This window comes from Cryptotermes secundus, unplaced genomic scaffold (assembly GCF_002891405.2).
Source record: "Cryptotermes secundus unplaced genomic scaffold, Csec_1.0 scaffold1230, whole genome shotgun sequence".
Taxonomy (NCBI): Eukaryota; Metazoa; Arthropoda; class Insecta; order Blattodea; family Kalotermitidae; genus Cryptotermes; species Cryptotermes secundus.
The window spans coordinates 544,205-565,629 of record NW_019743170.1 but is presented as its reverse complement, the minus strand read 5'-3'; the positions used below and the strand labels follow the sequence as shown (position 1 = coordinate 565,629).

The window sequence follows — 21,425 nt, the reverse complement described above, 5'->3', positions numbered from 1 at the left end:
GAGGGCAAATTATTCAAACTGTGAAATATGCAGATGACCTTGTGTTAATGGCTAAGGAAGAAACTGTGCTACAGGGTATGATTGATAGACTAATCGAAATTGGAAGGTACTATGGCATGGAAATGAATGTGGAAAAAACAAAAGTAATGAAAATTTTGAGACAACCAACCCCAGTCACAATAAAGATAGACCAAAAACAACTGGAGAATGTGAAATGTTTTAAATATTTGGGTAGCTTGTTAACAGATAATGGAAGGTGTACGTGTGAAATTAAATCTAGGATTGCCATGGCAAAAGCTGCATTCAGCAAGAAGAAGAATCTTTTTACCAGCAAAGTGGACTTAAATTTGAGAAAGAAAGTAGTGAAATGCTACATTTGGAGCATTGCTTTGTATGGAGCTGAAACTTGGACACTTAGGGCAGTAGATCAGAAACACCTGGAAAGCTTCAAAATGTGGTGTTGGAGAAGGATGGAGAAAATCAGTTTGACCGATTATGTGAGAAATGAAGAAGTGTTATTTAGAGTCAGTGAGCAGAGGAATATCCTACACGAAATAAGAAAACGGAAGGCTAATTGGATTGGTCATGCTTTATGCAGAAACTGCCTTCTAAAAGAAGTTATTGAAGGAAAGATAGAGGAGCGGATAGAAGTGACAAGAAGACGAGGAAGAAGATGTAAGAAGATGCTGGATGACCTTGGGGACAGAAGAGGATATTTTCATTTGAAGGAGAAAGCTCTAGATCGCATCAAGTGGAGGAATTGTTTTGGAAGAGACTGTGGACCTGTCGTCTTGACAGATTACTGATGAATGAATTGATAACTGCAAATCTTATTTAATTCTTTGAAAATATCAGCAAGGTTTATCAGTAACTTTAGCAGGCTTTATCTGTAAATGTCTTTTCTGTTGTTTGTGTTTTAAAATTTGTGTTTGCAAGAACTACATTGCAAATAGCATCTTCAGACTAAACTTTTCTGTTTGTATTTCCATAATTGCTGAAAGTGTATTTTAATTAACTCCCATTAAATAGCCTTACACTCTTTTTCGAATGTTATTGACTGGAACTCAAGCCAGTAGCATTTTTTTTTTTCAATACCATTTGTACTTGCAAAACCTTCACTTTAACTTGAGTTATCTTTTGATGTTATACAGTAAACCCTTGTTGTAATGGATTAATAGGGGGGACAGGGTATCCATTATCACAGATGTCAGCTAAAATCGAGCAAAAAGGGTATTCACAGAAGTACACCATAGGATTTGTAGCCAGTACACAGTAAGCGTAGAAACACACAATGTGATTACATGAAGTATTCTATATTGGGGATATTCATTTATTTTAAATAGTTTTCAAACTACCAAACTTTAGTGCCTCAACATCTCTAAGAATTCACGGTTTTACACAACCAGATTTTGCCTGCTGTATTAGGGTCTTTTGTAACGTGGGTTTACTGTATTTTGCAGTTCATTTTCTTTAGTAACGGAAGTTCCATTTTACAGATAATTTAAGCTGACGGGAATGCTACGTATGTGTGCGCGTGCACGCTCACATACACACACACTCCCTCGCTGTGAATACTGTATATTGAATGAGCTGACAGACAATACTGCTGTGACAGCAAATGCCAGAATTCTGTTTAGTTTAAATATGTTTTAATTTCTTATTGTATTAACTGTTTATTTAAAGTAACTGATTTTATTTTGTATTAACTTATAGGCTGTGATGTAGTGGGTTACTTCCCTTGATTCAGTGATGGACTGCAACCCACGGTTTGAAATCACGGGTCTAAGGTATCCCCATGCTCATGATACATGGATGTACATAGTGACCACATTTGGAGCCATTCAGAAAGTTTGTTTTGGAGATACAATTCTACAGGTCACATCCTAATGATGTGACCACAGCAAGGATGCCATGTTGCAGGACAAAGCAGTGAAAAGTTTAATGTGATACTGTTGTCTTGCAGCGTCTGTTGGTGTGTAATCCACCGTTACGATTGCCAGCCGAGGATGCAATGACCCATCCATACTTCAGCGACCTAAGCTCAGGAATTAAGAATGATCGCTGCCAGTAGCAAATCCTGGATGTCCACTGATCGCATCTGGGCCAAGGGATTCTTCAGTCTTCAGAATAAACAGATAGTCAGTGCTTCCAATCAGCTGTGGCAGTTTTATTAACCTCCAGTATGCATAAAAAAAGGTAAAACTATCTGTTTTACAGGCTGTGGAGCCCCATAGTGTTGTGTGACATTGAGGCTCCCACATTTTATAAACAGTCTGCTCACAGATGGTGGTGAGGTCAGCCTTGCTTGCCGGCCACCTATTACCCCCAGGGAGATTCCTGGTACTCATTTCTGTTAGTGGCTGAGTCAACACCAGGGCCATGATGTGGCTGGAAGGATTAGGTTAATTGAAAAATCCAATGATCTCATCAGGTTTTGAACCTGCAACCTTCTGGCTTGTAATGTAGTGCATCAACCAACTACGCTACCGCATGCCCCTTCATGATAAAGATTAACGATTTTTCTGATACTGTTGAATTTCTCTCTAATTTGGATACTGACAGAGTGATACAACATTAATGAATGCCAGTGATTGGTGGAGAAAGAAAGCATAAAGTTCCAGCATCAACATCTCAATGGTTGATGTGAAATTAGGGTTATAATGTCTGTCATTAACTAGCAGGAAGTGCAGAATGTTCAAAAGCATCATGTGTACATATCAGTTGGAGAGCACTGCACAGTCAGCTCACCGTAATGTGCAAAAGACACAGTGCAGTGGCAGTGTAAAATGGCAACTATGTGAGAAAACTGGGTCTTGCATGGAAATCGATGCAGTGATATGATTTTTGTGGGCAAACAGAGTGTTAGCAGCCAGAATTAATCTCCATCATGTCAGAGTTTATGGTAAAACAGTGATATTGCATCATAATATGGTAAAGAGTTGTGTAGGACATTTAGAGCTGGTAAGGAAAACACTGATGATGATGGCCTCAGTGGACTGACAAGTGCTGTGACAGCAGAAGTCATCATTATTCCCACTCAAGAAGTGATTCATGTGTATCAGTTTGGCAGCACTGCATAACCGCATACCCAGATGCACTTAGCTGCTGTGCAGTGGCTGTTCAAATTGGTGACTACCATTATGTTAGAAAACTAGTCACCGCTCTCACTGAAGAAATGATTCAGGTACACTGAGTTGGTTATGTGGTGTTGCCAAAGTGATATCCTTGGATCATTTCTTAAATGAGATTGCTTGTAGTTGCCACAGTGAGGTGGCTGTATAGTGTTGCTAGACTGATACATGTGAATTGTTTGTTCATTGTGAGTGATGTTGATTTCTGCTGTCACAGTCCTTGTCTTTCTACTGGAACTGTCATTGGTGATCTTTTCTCTACCAGCATTAAATGTTCCACACCATTCAGGCACATGGCGTTGTGACATCACTGTTTTGTCATAAACCTCAGTGAGCTGGCAGTGAATTTCAGCTGCTGACATGTGGTTTGCTTCTGAGAATTGAATCATTGCATGGATTTTCTTGTGAGACCAGTTTTCTAACATGGTCACCATTTTAAACTAACTTTGTGCAGCTCCTTAGTGTACTGGAGTGAGCTGATTGTGCAGTGTTGTTGAACTGGTACATACTTATACAATGTTACTGCTTCTGTGTGTTTCATACTCCCTGCTACTTAATGACAGGTCTTGTAACTTTTAATTTCTGATCAGGCCTCGAATATTACTGTATATCATCCTGTGATTTTGGGGTCAGAAATTACCCCAGTGTTGGCATTAAATATTGTGACATGAGGCCTGACAGAATAAGAGAGCCAGAAAAACAGCCATTACTAGGCAGCGGCTGTTGTATATGCAACAGTACCAGAACTGTCAGTAACAAACATACACATGCAACAATGAGGGAACTGTTGGAAGCAATGTTTTCTATGCTGTCCGTGCCAAGGCTGCACAAAGAGTCCGTTGAGTTGTGAGTTAGTCAGTAAACATTCCCCTTTTCCTAATAACCTTACCTAGGATGTTAGAGTCCCATGAGTTATTAAAACTGATGAGCCTTTGCCATATTGCAGTCAGGATAGTAGCGTACAAATCCTAGACTGGTCTCATGCAGTGTTACAACTGCCAACAATTCTTTCATATCTGGAACAACTGCTAACAGCCTCCCCGCCAAATGTGGGGTGGGTGTGGTCACCTGCACAAAGAATGCCTGGAAAAGGGCAATACAGCGTTTATACTGACATGGTGCAGCTGCAAATTGGTCCACCTCTTCCCTCCAACTATCAAAGCTGCAGGCATGCAAAGGAATATACGTGAAAGAGGAAGTTGCAAAAAGTGCCCAAGATGACAACGTTAAGGTTGCTCTTTTCCAGCCACACCATCCCAGGATTATGCTTCGCATTGGTGCTGTTCAGCCATAGCAGCGGCCTCAGCCACCTTCAGTTGCACATGCCTGCATCCCCCTCCCTTGAGCCACAACCAATACCAAGTCAACCCCTTGAGGCTCCTAGTACAAACGGTTCATCTCTGAACGACATGTTCAAAGTAGTTGCAACAATATTTCAACAGATCATGACAGAGCTCAGTGGGGTTGAGTCAGAAGAAGATGAATTATTGGCCATCACAAAAATTGTATTAAAACTCATGAAGCAAAATGGCTGCTAGAGTTCATAGGTGGTAAATATGACTGTGCTGGTGAGGGCCAGCAGCAACTGTAAATGACACACCCATCCTCTCATGAGGAAGGTCACCCCACTTCAACAAACTCACAACTGCCTGACTAATAAAAATCTGGTCTTGGGCCCCAGATGGGTGCTTTACACCAAGACAGACTGGTCGACTGTCAGTCATAACATAACTCTGACTTTGACTTTTCTTTTTCTTTTTATGGGTTAGTTCAGCCCGGGAGCTGGCAGCTGAAGGAAATACCAGCATGAAAACAGGAATCAGAGTATGAGGTTGGGGTGAGATGGTCGCTACCCTGTGAGGATGTGAGCCTGGAAGCAGAGGAACATCTGCTGTTGGGAGCCACTACCAAACGTGACTTGAGAACACTAGACTATGTGTGATAGTGACCTGTGAAGTGTAGTCATGAGCTGTAAAAGTGTCCAGTAAACTCAGCTGTCAATCCCAATCCCGTCTATAGTCACCTAACACATGACAATATAAATGTTCATACTGAAGAATGTACAGGAGTCACAGAAACCATTTGATCTTAACATTCACTAACTGATAACATATAGATGGTTCAAATTTGATGCAGAATTTTTATTGCTTGTCGTAAACAACGATGTGGATTGATTTTGCATTTATTTCATATGTGTGTCCTACACATTAAGTATACTTGTATGCATGTGTTTAGTTACCGGTTAGAAGGTGCAGTAGTGATGTGTAATCAAAGTTTTGATGAAGGAAGGCTCAGAAGCAGCCAGTGTTTGTTGAAGCATTAGAGTGCTGCTGGGAGATGAAACACAGTCAGAAACAGATCTGTGACATGCTTTATTTAAGGACAGTGAGGAGCCTTCACCACAGCAACACAACCAATTAAGTGAAAACTGACAAAGAAATTGACCTTGTTTTGGACAATCATGGTGATTCTGTGCATGAAATCTCACAATAAATATATATCATTGTCAGTAGTGTAAAGAAAGAGTGAGTTTCAAGGTGGAGAGATGCCGGATCAGACATGAACCATCCCCCATAATTCTGGCACTTCATACTGTTGTTGTGGACTGACACTGTAAGAGTTAAGTAGTGAAAGTAAACCCTGTGAAGTCAGCATTCAGAAGTCGTTGGCTCACCGTGATCACATTACCCAAACAGTGTATGGCCCTGTTACTGACATCATCATTCCTTAACCCACAGAAAAATGACACATTACAGATACTCCTGAACTTATGCAACAGTTGTGCTTGAAACACATAAACATGCTGCAGAGGGTGAAAATGAGAAAATCCAGTAGTTTCTCTTCTCCCATGCGTTCATCCTGTGCCACCCATACATCACACTCCCTTCTCTCCACCTCTGTTGATTGGCCAGCAAGCATTTTGCATTAAAGCCAATTGCTGTTAATTGAAATCAGTCTGAATTTCTGAATTAGTTGAGTGCATGAAAATGAAATTGCATTTTTCAAATTAGCATGTAATATGGAGTACCTGTATCAGGATATGTGACTGCAGCATGACTTCACTGTTTTCCAGTTTATGGATAGTTGGAAGTCTTACCAGTATAGAATCTCAAAACAGACCGTGTCTTTTTCTTCCTACATCCTTCTCAATTTGTTCATATTATCCCATAATTTCCAGTATAACGTTATGTAACGACTGAAATTGGTACAGTAATATTAAATACTTGTATACAAACCCATTGGCAAAACAAATGAAAGTTGATAAAATAAATTATGTGAAGTGCTGTAACTGTTCCAGTTTTCTGCAGGATGGGGAGTGTTAAATCTCCCAGAGGCTTGAAACTGATGGCCATGTTTTGAGTAATGATATTAATATTGATACTCAAGCAGTATGCATGCTCCATAGCAGTAATGCAGTGTACTGCTGGTGAAGCATATATAAATTCAGGACATTCAATTTGTTTCACTCTAAGAAATACTAATTCAGAAAGGAGTGGGCTGTTGCCAGTCCACTAAACCCACAGAAAGTATCTGCTGCATATTATCATCAAACAAAACTTGATGGTCTAAATGTTTCAACCTACAGTGGAATCCCCATTTAAAGAGTACTCTCATATGAATCCTATTTAATGCTGCATTAGTTTTTGTATAAGAACATAGACTGAGTGTATTTGAGATCAGGGTGCTGAGGAGAATATTTGGACCAAAGAGGGATGAAATGACATGAGGTTGGAGAAGACTGCATAATGAGAAGCTTCATAACTTGTAGTCATTGCCAAGTATAATTAGAATGATCAAGTCAATGAGGAGGAGATGGGCAGGGCATGTAGCATGCATGTGGAGAACCAGAATGCATGTAGGATTTCGGTGGGAAAGCCAAAAGGATAGAGACCACTAGGAACACCTAGATGTAGATGGGAGGATAATATTAAAATTGATCTTAGAGAGATAGGATGAGGTGGTATGGACTGGATTAGTCTGGCTCAGGACACGTTCCAGTGGATGGCCTTTTTGAAAATGGTAATGGATCTTTGGGAACTGTAAAATGTTCAGAAATTTGTGAGTAGCTGAGCGACTGGCAACTTCTCAGAGGGGACTCAGCTCCAGGTAGTTAGATTTTGTGGTTAGGTCACTGCTTAGGTGAGGTATGTTTATATGAGATTAGAAAGAAAAGTTTTGTAAGGTTTGCAGTGAGCTTTACGCAGTTGAGGGTGAAGTTTTAACATCCTGTATTTATAGAGGAACGACTTGACATAAATAAATAAAACAGACAAAGATATCTGGCTGTGGGACCAATATGTGTACCAAATTTCATCATGATCTGAGATGATGAGATGTAAATTTTCCTTTCAGGTTTGTTGGTTATCTGTGGAATGACCCTCAGACTCTTCGAAGAGCATATCGATCTGAAGCTCCTTCCTTTCTGTACACTGCATTTTCTTCCTTGTATTAACTTTGCCACTGTAAATCTCATGGGGACAGAGACTTTATTTTAGTAACACACCCACTAACAAGATTATGCTAATATAAACATTTTAGAATTCCTTTGGGTGCTATGTGTACAAATTCCTGTGGGCCACCTGGTCTGTAATCTACAAATTTCTACCAACATTGAGGTAGTTTCATCAGTCTGTTGTAATAGGACTCTGCATTTTGTTGACATAACCACATCACCACACCTGTTTCGACTTCACTATGCGACTAGTGATTATGGTGATGTTTATGATGATGGTTGGTGATAGAGATGAAGATGCTTTTAATGATGGTCATGGTGATGATGGATATAAATATAGTAATGATGGCCATGATGGTGATATCGTGAAGGTAATGACTGTGATGAGGATTGCAGAGATGGAATGATTCCAATGGTGATGGTGTAGTGATGAGTGTGATGGTTGTGGAAGTGGTGGTGATTCCTGTGGTCATGGTCATTGGCCATGGATATGTCAGGCACTGTGACTAATGATGGTGATATTGGTCCTGCTGGTGAAGACCATGGTGTGCTGTATTATACCCATGTTTTTTTTTTAAACTCGCAGCGGGTAACCGTGACATGCTTGTCTAAATGTCTGCATGGTGATAAGTTGGAAGGATCTGAAGTGATGGAGAAACTTAGGGCACTAGTTGTCGTGACTGTCTTTCCTCAACCCTTTCAGGCAAGTGCATGGATAATACCTCAAGTTAGGCCAAGTGTGGTTCCTTCCACATCATTCAAAATTCATTAATCAGTAACCATTAGGGCTATATAGTCTGAGCTAATAAGCATCCATCTTGCCCGTTTTACAACACTGCCATTATGTAGAATAAAATGTCAAATGGTAGGATGATGGATAAATTTGAAGGAATTTAGGAACTGGATGTGGAGTCCAGAATTTTCCTGCCATGACAGAAGAAGTGGTCTTTTCTTGAATGATCTGAAACACTGATCTGTTATTTATTAGTGGGTATACGTAGTGGTTATGTGTGAAATATGTGCTCTCCTACCTTGTGTTGGTTTTTGGATTATGTTTTCCACTTGATATGTGTCTTTGTTTTGCATATTTCTTTTTTCTTTTGCAGGTTGATCTGAAATATGAATTGTTTGTTGTTATATATTATTATAGTATGTGTTGTGGTTAGTTATTTTTGTTATTAATTTGGTGTTTTTCCACACATTATTGTGGAATGAGTAGCTGTATGGGGCTAATGCTGTGCATGTTTGAGTCTGGATATTTTCTTTGTGGATGTAGGTATGCTATCAGGTGTGGTACTCAAATGTGATTTGCATGTCATTGGTTAATGTAGTGGTTGTATACTGCATCAAATACAGGATTTTTTAAATTCAAGAGTACATCATCGGTTTATTTTGTTTATATGTATGGAAAATATTATGTTTCACCATATTGTTCTTCTGTCTACATTTTCTGGCTATTTGTGCTACTTCCATTGTGTCCTGTGTATCCCAATATTCGTGTACTGTATTACGTGTGTGTTGTATGTAGGTAGATATGTCCTCATTGTACCTTAGTGCATATGTGTATTTATTATTTTTGTGTTGTTTTAATTGTGTTTTGGTATGGTGTTAGTAGTTTTGTATGCTATTTAAATGTTGATGTCTTGAAATATGTTGGTAACTTTTTTTGGTTGTCCAAAATATGTGAATGTAGTTCTATATGTATAATATAAATTCTGTCGTAAATGTAACACTTTATTGTAGTTCTTGTCCCCCTTCTTTTACACTACGTTTCGGCCGCAACCGGCCATCATCAGGTGTATTTCACTTCACGTAGCTGTCACACTGCACTCAATATTAACATTTAAACTCCAGATTTCCAATTCATTGCTCTCTCGTCAATCGGCACCCGATATTCCAGAACTCCCCTTGTCGATTTTGTCAATTATGTTTAAAAATCTTTATTGATATTCACATGTCAATTGGTTTAAAATTTTAAATTCTCAATTTACCTTTAATATTTAAAATTTAAATTTAGATTTAAAATCAAAATCACAGAGATACCTGCTCTATGGTTATATGTGCTGCAGCGGCTGCCTCTTGCTTTCAGCACAATTCGTGTGTTATCTGTAATATACAAATATTCGTGTTACTGTCTTATGTTATTCCTATATATGTTATACTGTTATGTGTACTTTGTGCAGGTTCTCTGTGTGCGTGTCAGTGCATTCCTTTAATATGTTTGCTGTCTGGTGTGTTGTGTGCTGTGTTTTTATGTTGTTGAGTGTGGAAGGGGAATGGGCAGTGGGGGTGTACCGTTAGTTGGTATAGATCTCATGTATTGTTTGAAATATGGGATTGTGTGTATCTATGTATGTGTATTCATGTGCAGGCCCTTCTTACTTATTTTATATATATGGTATTTTCTAGTGTTTGTGGTGTTACTCCTGCTTAATGTATGTTTTAGGGATTCGTTTATTTGGTATTGGTTTTGTTGTATGTATTTTATTGTATACTTTTCAGTGTTCCTGTCATTCTTTTCCATAGGTGTATGAGTCTGTTGATCATGTAGTTGATGGCTGACATTTTATGTTCGGGTGGCATGATGTATTATGCATTGTTGTATATGTTGCTGTTGATTGCAATTATTCACGAGTTCCAGCATTTTTTTCAACTGCCGAAGCACTACCAGAAGTCATTTGCCTGGAAGTATTTTAGAATTGCTATTGCAACTTTCTGAATCTTCCATGATTTAAAAATGTGATCCTCTCAGATGATTCTTCATGGTGAGGAAGTAAAGAAGTGACTTGCAGCAAGTTCTGGTGAGTAACAGGTGTGCTCCAGGACCACAATCAGTTTTTCACCAAATCCATTGCTCAGTGTGGTGAGCATCCAGTTTCATTAACTGTTCATAGGAGACAGTAGTATCGGCTTGCTGCTTGACCAATTTTGAACTGCACTAGGCTACAGAGAGAAATCCCATGGATAACGTTTGAAGCTGCCCACTCTGTGCCTAATATTCTACCAGAAGTATATAATTTATCTCCACTTGCGAATACATGCTCTTTGAAGACAGACACACTGTGCATTATGCACAAGAGAGACACTCTGTTTAAGTTTGTTCTGAACATCACACAGGTTCAACATGGGCATCATTTGTCATGTCTGCAATGTCCAAGTGATATTCATGTTCCACACATGTAAACTGGAGCATGTCAATGTCGATTGGTGCATTAGATGTTTGAATTCTGTTTTTTCAAATTGATTATGCCAGCCACCAGAGATTGGTATACTTGGTATTTACATGGATGACTTGTGTTTTTGGTGGTTTAGGTGTATTTATTGCTTTATACAGAATTTATGGGAGCTGTCATCCATGGTTGGTAAGCTATGGCAACGGGATATTGATAAAAAAGGGACTGTATTGTACACTGTCTTGCATATTGTTTTGTACATTTGTATGAGTTGTTGACCTGTAATGTCTGGCTGTTTTCAACTGACTCGTCAAATTGTGCCAGCATAACAGTTGTGGATGTTAATAAAGTATTATTATTCAAAAAATCACAGAATGTGATATCCGTTGATATTTCTGGCTAAGGGATGGGGCAAGCATGGAGAATCCATCAGTTTGGAAAATGCCGATTAAGAGATGTACGCACACACTCAAGATCCAATGCAGTGGTGTGCTGCCTTGCTGGAAAAACATGGCACACTGCAGTTCTTCTAAATATGGATAGACAAAGTTTTCCAATATATCCAGGTAATTGTTGGATGTCACATTCGCTGCACCAAAGTAAAAGGGTCCAATCAAACAATTAGTGCAACAGGTCACATTACGTTAACTTAGAGACTCAGGTTACACTCCACAGTAAGTTCATTGTACTTTCAGATTATTATTTAAGTGAACAATTTACAAGACTTTCACTGCGTGAGTTTCTGATTACATTATAGTACCATGATAGCCATCTAAATATAAGTATATGTGTCTGTTGGTTCTTGCTGTAGTTAGGCTAATTCCATACTTAGGCGGGTACTAATGCGTAAGGCACCACAAGCACAAGGTTCCAGATGAATTTTAGGTAATGTGCCCTAGGATACAAATCTACTGTGTAATTTTAATATTCAGTTCACTTTAATCTTCATTCACGAATTACTTTTATTTTCCCTGTGCAACATATTTTACTTTCCAGGTTTCCAGAATACATTAACTTTATCCAGTCTTAAAATTGCTAACAATGCTGCCGTATTACGTCGACTGTACAACATGCAGCTGGTGATATATTTTACTTCAAGTGTCAATATTATATTTAGGGACAGGACTTCCAGTGCTTTGGTAGATTACTCAGACTGCAATGTTCGCATTTAGCAAAATGTTCTGCCTGTAACTGCCTGTGGAAGACCAAAGTATTAGAAGTTATTCGATATTTCCACTTGCTGAGATCCACACAGATAATACCAGGCCTGCACAGATTTCTACCTTTTTGAAATTCCGTTTTTTTTTATCTTGCTTTTGTGTAATTTACACAGGCTAAAATCTGCCATGTATATATATATGTTTTTTTTTTTAATTCATGCATATACAAAAATGTTCTTGGAAATGTTAATGCGTCCGTGGAACACATAACGCACATAACCACACAAGTAAACTCCGTACGCTCCGTACACTTAGTAGCTCAGTACCGCTCAGCACACCTCGGTGCCTCGGTACACCTATTGCCGTGGGCTGCTATCTGGTGGCCATCGGAATCATTCGGTGTTCAATTACAGCGGTCGATAGTCGAAACTAAATATCAGCCACGATCATAACCTATCGATGTGTTCGATAATGATGGTTGCCATAGTTCACGAGCTAACCTCAACAGCGTTAATTGGTTATGGATAGGAATACAGGACAAGACTCTTCAAACTACGGGGCGCCTTCAGGACCGCCAATACATGGACCACAGCAGCCGCCTGCAACGGTAGAAATTATAGACGGTTGTGTAACGGATAGTGATTTTATGTTCACTTACAGTTTGTAATGACGAAGGATGGGGAAGTTTCATTGAAATTTTAATACGAATAGTTTTGTGGAAGGAGCCGGGATAGCTCAGTCGGCATAGGGACGGGCTACGGGCTGAACTGCCAGCGTTCGATTTCTGGCAGGGACAGGAGATTTTTGTCAGTTACACAGCTTCTAGACCTGCTCTGGGGTCCACCTACTCACCTATAGAGTGGGTACAGAGGTTAAAGCAGTCGCAGCAATAAGCGAACCCTTCACTCTTATGTAACACTGAAGTTAAGAATAGCGAAGCCAATATGTGACACATTATATATCCAATGGTTTGTGAATCTGCTTCTCAACCTGTATCTGGATCTGCTTGAATTTGAAATAAAAAAAAACAAAGAACAAGAACAAGAGGCTATACTTCCACTCCCCCATACATCTTCATGCTTGGGTACTTAAAGAATTAAGGGCAGGGACAACTTTATATCTACCTTTACCTGTATTTGTTTCTGGAGAGAAAAAATGGAAGATACCCCACATTATGCATATTAAAGACCCCCTGAAAACAAACTGACATTTGATTGTGTGAAATTCTAGTTTCTGAAATTATATCTCTTTGTTTTATTTAAGCTTTGATTGTCAATAATAAGTTATATTTTAATAATTTTGCAGATAAAGGTAAAACTTGTTTTGTTATAAATGAGGTTTTTGGTTCTAAATTCAATTGCATAACCTAATAATATTTAACTGTATCATAAATAAAATCAGTGTCCCATAGTATTATGTTGTTGCAAGGGAGCTTTTATAATTCATGGCATATTAAACATAAGACCTATAATAACATTGTAACAGAAGAGCTGTTTGTGGATAAACATTAAGGATTATTATGTTCAGTACAATGGCACAGACAGTTGTAAAACATTAATTATAAACAAGCAACAACTTTACAATTCAGTGACTTGATGCTTTTAAGCATGTAGATACATAGCAATGACCAAGTTTGTTGCAGACATAGTATTGTAGTTAAACTCTGTACATTTCCCTTAATGTAAAAATACACACACACACACACACAAAACTAACTGCAAAGCAAAACTGATGTAATAACAAAAGACTGGATTTGCTAACCTAATTATATTGTACGATCATTTCTGATCTCCCGGAATCTGTGCTGTGTTGTGAAGCAAAGCAGGCTGATGTAGCAGCAAGAAATGTTATTTTCACTTCATGGTGTAGGCATTCGAGCTTGTTCCATCTTAACAAACACATTCTATTTTTCCAAGGTCCTTCTCTGTCTCAGGTTCCTGTTGGTGTCCCCTGCAGAATCTGTTTCAACATTCTGTCATTCAGTCATTCTGACAAAACAATCCAATTTTGTCTGTATTCATCTATTTTATTTTATACTGACTGTATTTTCAGTTCTTTCCTAATATATTCATTTTTAATATGATCCAGTCTAGTACAGTCTTTAACTGCTCTGAAGTACCTCACCTGTACTGACTGTATGCTATATGTGCCTCTTGATTTAATTGTTCAAGATTCACTTTCACATATTAAAATTGTGGTACAATACAGGCATGAATTTCTGGGTTTGAATTGCAGCTTTCATTCTGACTGACTTAATTATGCTGACAATTATTTTGGAACACACACAAACAATTAAAAAAGTCTGTGTGCCTGAAACAGTTGCCTTTCACAGTTATGGCGCTTCAGAATTTTAGAACATTTGAAGACAACATCCCTATCTAGCATACATTTTGCTCTTTTTTTTTTTGGATTGTTTATAAATGTAATTTCTCATCCCATACAGAGGCAGTTGTGAGTGTGTGTCTTGTACCATGTGGGGTTAGTCACCAGTCTGAATTTTTCATTCTCTGAGTGGATCAGTGTGGTGGTCAAGTTGTGGTGTTCTGGTGACAGTGGCAAATAATTACACATGCATGCATTTCATGTATGGTTTTGTAAATGGCAATGCAAGAGAAGCTCTTTGTCAAGAGTGGCTCCCTAACCACAGGATCTTAGGAAATATAGATGTTCAACAGGATTCATCAGTGTTTCAGAGCCATTGGAATATTTGTAAAGTAAAGTAAGTAAAGGTATCCCTGTAACAGGCCTTGGAGGCCCATAGGGTTGTGAGATGTACAGGTTCCCACATTTTCTAGACAGTTGGCTCATAGATGGCGGCAAGGTTGTCAGCCCTACGCGCCGGCCTCCCTTTACGCCCAAGAATATTCCAAGAAATTTCCTGATACTCATTTCTGTTAGAGGCTGAGTCGACCCCAGGGCCATAGTGCGGCTGGAAGGATTAGGTCAATTGAAAAAATCCAGTGACCTCATCAGGACTTGAACCTGCGACCTTCAGGCTTGTAGCATAGTGCCTCATATTTGTACTGAATCAAATTGGCCAAGGGGGGCCATGACCAATGAGTACTCCCAATCTGAATGAAAGGGTGTAAGAGGAACCTGACATGGTTACGAGGAGAATTTCAGCCATGGAGAGTCTCTCAAAAAACAGTTGTGTAAATATTACATGAATGGCTACTGTATCCATACCACCTCCAATGGGTTCAGTGGTTTGCCTCTGATGACTATGTTGGAAGAGTCACATTTTCCTTCTGACATTTTATTTACCAAGAAAACAAGGTTTACATGAGACATAATTACCAGTTTCTGTAATACTTGTCAGGGAAGATGAAAACCCCTTTGCTGTTGTGCTTTGACGTATCAGCATTGATTTTCAGTTGATATGTGGAATGATACTGGGGATTGGCTAACAGGGCCACATGTTTTGCCATATGTAGACTCACAGGAGTGGCACACCATAATTCTTTGTTAAATATTCTACCAGAGCTCATGGAAAAGTAATTCTATGAATACAGAATCATGCGTGGTTTGTGCTGGGGCCCCAGCTCATTTCCTTGTTCATGTTAGGCTACACTTCAATACAGTCTTTGATGAAAAGTGGATAGACATGGCCCTGACAGTCACCAGACCTCAATCTGATGAACTTTTTCTTTTGTGGGTGGTATTTGAAATGTATATGGACTGGAACCAATAGCAGGCTCTTGTGAACACAGTAATGAACCTTCACATTCCATAAAGTGTTGGGCAGTTCTTGAGTAGCTGAGAAACTGTTGGCTTCTGAAGGACTCAGCTCCATGGAGTTAGTCAGTTGGTTGTTTAATTAGGTTATGTTACTGCAGTGCTTGATTTAGCAGATTTGCAGTGGAGTTGCTTAGCATGCCTGTAAAACAATTAGAAGGGTAGAGATTTTTTAATGTGTACAGCAGTGTGTAAGGCACCTTGTTGAGCTGTGTGTGGAGAGGGGCAGACAGCATACTGAACACTTACTACTGTGATACATTCGGAATAACTTAAGATATGCTAGCCAGGCTGTCGTCTTTGTACTTTCTGAAACTTTGTAATGTGACTGCTCTCGAAACATGTTCGTATAGCCTTTTGTCATTGATTTGATGTGTGGAATTATATCCCAGAGTTTGGAACAATGTTTTTTGTTCACTCTGCATAGCAATGAATGGTTATATGATAGTGAATAATGAATTGGAAAGGATGTAGAGGCATCTGGTCATGGCCTAATTTAAGATACTATCCTGGCATCTGCATGGGAAAACTGAGAAAAGGCACTGATAAGCTTAGTATATTGGTGTCTTGGCTGAGGTTTTAACTGGTCATCTCCCAGTTACAAGTCAGAAGCATTATTGCTTCAGCTAATTATTTCAGCACAAACAGTAAAACATTGCTGTTTGTAATATATGTCCTATACAAATCTTGTTAGATCTACTGTATTTCCATTTCCAGCAATATCGCTTTTCAAATGAGGAGCTGCGGGTCTTGAGACAGTGCAACCGGGACAGTTTCTACCAGCGCTGCATCCCATTAGCAAGCATCCTGGGTATTGGAACTTACTATGGAGTTCAGTCAGGTGGGTTCATTTCCATATTTCTCAGATCTTTCTTTGATAAAGAGAATTGCCTAAACACAGCAGAGATTTAGCAACTCAATTGTTGCACAATTGTTGAACATTTTGTAATATCTTTGACAAAAAGTGACTGTGAAAAGATATCTCTTATGGCTTGTGACACTGTGCAGTCATGCTTCTTGCTGCTGGTTTCTCGCTTGTCTTAACTCTTTTGCCCTGAAGATGGAGGTGACATGTCCCTCCAAAATTTTGGTTTACTTTTACAGGACTACATGGCATTACATCACAGAAGATAGAACTCTTTGAAGTTTATATCCATTGTTGAAGATATGCACATATTCAGCCATTGTAAAAGTCAGTTAACCCACAGACATAGCCAACCATTGGAGGAAGCTGGGACCTGATTCCAGAACACACAGTTGATTTACCTGTCTCTGAGGTGAATAGTGCAGAGCTCTTGACTTATCGGTTGTAACTACTAAGTCAGTGTTGAGCAACCTTTTTTTGCACAGGGGCCAATGCAGAAAAAGTAAGAACATTTGCACATTGTGTTTTAAATATAGGAGAAATACTTTCTTAACTGCTTTACTTCATTGTCCTATGGGGAAAAAAATATGTTCCTACAACTTCGATTACTCACTTTATTGAATAGATGATAGTCACTTAGAAAATTGGCCATGCTTTTTAGCCATGAAAATATTAATGTCTGTTCATATCTGAGAAGTAACAACATGGAGGCGGCTTTCTAAGCTTTCATCATCGAGTTGGTTTCTTGATGTATTCTTTGATAAGAATTGTTCACAAAAATATTGTAGCGCATAGACCTGTTGCTGGGCAATGGTCATGAAATGATGCCCGTTGTTGGTGTAGTAGATTCTTAAAGATGATGTTATGCAACTCGTGTCTGGGCAACAGCTCGGTGAACATGTTCCAACAGGAACAAATATGCAAGGCAACAGTAGAAGAAGAGTATTTTTTTATATGGTCCATGCCAAGAAGTTATAACCAGGACAGTTGCAGAAATGACAGTTCAGTTGAGTTCTGCAAGGGAGGCTGGAAGAGATGGGGCTATGATTAAGATGCCAGTTAGTTATCAGCAGTTACTTGAAAGTCAGCCTGTGCAGAGAAGAGTAGGAGGTCGGTGGGAAATGGCTGCCAGCCTGGCAGTTGTTGGTTAAGAGGTGAGTTCTGTATAGGAGGCTGTGAAGATAGAACCTAAGCATGTGAAGCTGAAGAATCTCCATTGTTAGAAGCCATTGCCAAGGAATGACTGCTGAAGACACGGCAGGCTATAAAAAGGCGTAGCAGGTGATGTGGTGACTTGTAAAGTGTAAAGATTAGCGATAGCGCTGTAATTACTTGTAGTTCTGAGTGGTGTGTGTAAGTGGTCAATAAATCCATTCACCAATCCAATCCCAATCTATAGTCACACCCCTAAATCGTGACAGTATGTACTTCCAGAACGGCTTGTTATCTGTCATGCACAATTTTGAGTACTGGAATCTTATCACTAGATAAATAGAACTTCACAGAAGTCAACAAATATACCGTCCTGAAGTTTGCTCTTTAGGTCTGTATCGCACTGTGAATTTGCAATCTCCATTTGAAATTAGAGTGGGAATAGCTCCAACGTTAACATCAGATGGTGCCGAAAACAAACTGGAAGTAGCCTCATGTTCTTGAAAATCTTGAAATCAAGAGCTAGATTCTTGTTGTAAAACCTGAATTTCTTGAGCATATTTCGTATTGTCAGTTCACATTTACACTCATAAAGTTGGGAAGTGTGCCATATTATTTTGAGCTCCCGCAGCTGAAACTTACTTTTGAATGTTTTTATTTTGGGAAACAATGATTGGGTTCTTTTGGTTTTCTGAAACCTGTCTCATTGACTCATCAAATGTGAACTGAATATCAGAACTTAATGTTTCAGCATGCAATAAAGAGAAGATAGAGCAAGGATACTGGAAACTGCATTAGAATTAAATTTCTAAAGTAAAGAACTAGATGGTTTAGCCAAGTACTTAAAGACATCAGAAAGGAAAAGACTGTGGGAAGAAATAGGAGATTGGAGGCTTCTGTCTATCAGCCTCTATAAAACAGAAAGAATGCTAGAAGATGAAGAGGTGTTTTCTCCTAAAAATTATCATCGACAATACAGGTTTATGTTCAGTATGACTGAAATTTTTCCTTTTGTGCAAGAATGCAACATCACAAGGAACTTGAGTATGTTTCTTTGCCAGCAACTTCTTAATATTGAGGTACCAATAAGTAATATCTCTAGTTCATCTGTAGGCTACATATCACCATGGGGTCTAACTATTATACTAGAGTACTACTGAATAATGTGGATATTAATTTAACTGCTATGTTTTAGGCTACCTGAAGCCTCACTCTCGGTGGGGCGCAGTTCCGAAAGTTACTCTCGCAGCCATAGTGGGCTACTTCCTAGGTAAAATTTCCTATCAATCGAAATGCGCTGAAATGATGATGCGCCTCCCGAACAGCAGGCTAGGAGAAGCACTACGCCAGAAGAGATTGAAAGGGGGATTCCAAGAAACGTAAGTACAGTATTCTGATAGCTTTAACACTTTACCTGGTCCATCAATAATACAACAAATTGTTTCTTTTTCTTCCACTTACACTTTTAACACAAGTTGTCTCAGTGTATTAAAACTGCTACACTGCATTAATATGTGCTAAATCACGCTGTAGTCCTCTTAATTTAATAAAATAAAATAAAATCCATTAAAATTTTCATTACTTTTGTGACGATCTATTTCACCCCACAAGGGGTGTCATCCACTTGTTTAGAACTATATGTTTCTGTCCAGGTGCTTTAGTTCAGCAGCTTGTTCTTTATGTTTGTTAGCCCGTTGTTCTGTTATGTCTGCAATCTGCAATATGCCCCTTGCTTGTGCATTCCCTGTAGCAGCGTGTGGTGTTGTCTTCACTCAAATGTGAGAGTTAAGGTAAACATTAAAAACAATACATCTTTTCTGATAGTACTCTGGTGCTAGGTCTCATACATGTGAATAATGTTTGTCTTAGCTCTTGCAGATGGTTTATGCTGTGTTTGACTTTATGCCCTGTCTTGATGCTGGTACAGGTGTCCAGAGATAGGGACTAGCTCTGTCAGTTGGACCCAACTGAGTTGATTCCACCTGAAAACAGACAGAATCCAGTCTCCGAAACATTGTGTTTTAAATAAAAGCAGGATGATGGCTGTCTAGAAACACAATTATACTAACTTTATGGAGCTGAGCCCTGTCTTGAGAAGCCGCCAGTTGTGCAGCTACTCAAGAACTTATCAACATTTACAGAACCCAAAGGTTCATTACTGTGTTCACAAGAGCCCTCCACTGGTCCCTGTCCTGAGCCAGATCAATCCAGTCCATGCCACTCCATCCTATATCTCTAAGATCAGTTTTGTTATTATCCACCCATCTATGTCCAGGAACACAGCAGTCGTATAAATATATGATCATCACAGACTTCTAGATCGTATAGTAAACCTATGTTCAAGATGGATGATAAACACAAAATAACAATACTACTTCTGGGATTGGAAACTTTCATTGTAACTGCATGCAGTGAAGAGTTCTGTCTTCTGGGATACAGCACCATGTAGTCCATTGAAAGTCAACCAACATTTTGCAGGAATGTGTTGTCTCCATCTTCAGGGTGAAAGAATAAGCCAAGCAAGAAACCAGGATGAAGCAGGATTCTTTGACCCTGAAGATGAAAGCGACATGTTCCTCCGAAATGTCAGTTGACTTCCAGCGGACTACACAGAAGATAGGACGCTTCCTAACCACCACTGCGAGAATCTCAGATCCTACCTGTATGCAGTGAAGTCTTCTCTACGTAATCTGTCATGTTAGTATGGAGTTAACTCTGTATTAACTCAGTCCAATACAATGATATAACTTGTGTTTGTTCCCAGAATAACAATGGATCCAAACTTGTCCCTGCCTGCTTTTGGTGATGTTGAGACTTATTCTGACGTTGGTCCTCATCATGAAATTGACATGGACCGACCGTATCAAGAAGGTTTGGATGATTCTCAGCGACCTACTCTAGACTGTGAGTGTCTGCATCATTGTAAAGATTAACAGCAGCAAAAGTTAGTTTTAACACTTATTAAACTTTATTGAATTTTATTAACTGTAATAACAAATTGTGTAGACAACCACTTTGTGCCTTCAGTCCATAATACAGTAGGATGCAAAAAAATAAAAATGTATCATGTCATCTTCAGTGGGTAGCCCCCAGCAGACAGACAGGACTTTTAGTTCTCTATCATGTCTGTTTGTTCAATGGACCTCTTTTATGTTGTCTCAAATGAGAACATACAGGAGGAAATTATATTTAAACTGCATTAAAAAATTTGGTGGTCTTTGTAACTTTTATTACCAGTCATAACATAGTTAATTGAAGCAATGTGGTGTCAGTGTTGTTTTGTCAGATGTTTGTGGGGTTGCCATGTTGGTAATTTTGATGACAGTAAATGAAGATGGCCTCTAATGATATGATTGTTACAAAGTTCTACAGGAATCATTAGTTGTTTCAAAAGTTAGCTTTGGAGAGGCAGGGCAGAGACACAGACTCAATGACATCATTAGTCTGTGTTAGCTTATAAAAACAAAGAAAATTATTATGAACAGAATTCATTATGAATTGATAGCACAGTAGACTCGACAGATAAAAGCTGTTATTCAGTTCTGTATACTTTTATATGTAAGATTTGAGGTTTTCTCGGCAGTGACTATAAAGAAAGCCGTCTTCTCGGATGTGGTGCCATGTAGAAATTGTGGTAACTGACATTCCTCTGAAACGTTGGTCAACACAATTTCTACCCGGCGCCACATTCCAGAAGACGGCTTTCTTCATATTTTTATGTGTCTGCCATCCTGAAAGTGGCAGCAGTAGGTCTTT

The 21,425-nt window shown here is 39.0% G+C and overlaps 2 protein-coding genes across 4 annotated transcripts in view; both read left to right on the top strand.

The window, feature by feature from the left end:
• The window catches only part of LOC111874018 (cyclin-dependent-like kinase 5), a 19,005-nt gene extending 9,663 nt beyond the window's left edge, over window positions 1-9,342 (top strand). The window contains exons 6-7 of one of the 3 annotated variants that reach the window (XM_023869130.2): window positions 1,964-2,196; window positions 7,485-9,342. In XM_023869130.2, coding sequence (XP_023724898.1) covers window positions 1,964-2,071 — 108 coding nt within the window. In that variant the 3' untranslated portion in view covers window positions 2,072-2,196; window positions 7,485-9,342. Of the gene's footprint in view, window positions 1-1,963; window positions 2,197-4,900; window positions 6,249-7,484 lie in introns of those variants that run through there. The other 2 variants (XM_023869129.2, XM_023869128.2) reach the window with 2 other exon arrangements.
• A 3,029-nt stretch (window positions 9,343-12,371) lies between these two features.
• Window positions 12,372-21,425, top strand: part of LOC111874020 (OCIA domain-containing protein 1) — an 18,026-nt gene continuing 8,972 nt past the window's right edge. The window contains exons 1-4 of the mRNA XM_023869135.2: window positions 12,372-12,524; window positions 16,370-16,493; window positions 18,865-19,048; window positions 20,434-20,573. Of these exons, the coding sequence (XP_023724903.1) occupies window positions 12,438-12,524; window positions 16,370-16,493; window positions 18,865-19,048; window positions 20,434-20,573 (535 nt within the window). The 5' untranslated portion in view covers window positions 12,372-12,437. The remainder of the gene's footprint in view (window positions 12,525-16,369; window positions 16,494-18,864; window positions 19,049-20,433; window positions 20,574-21,425) is intronic.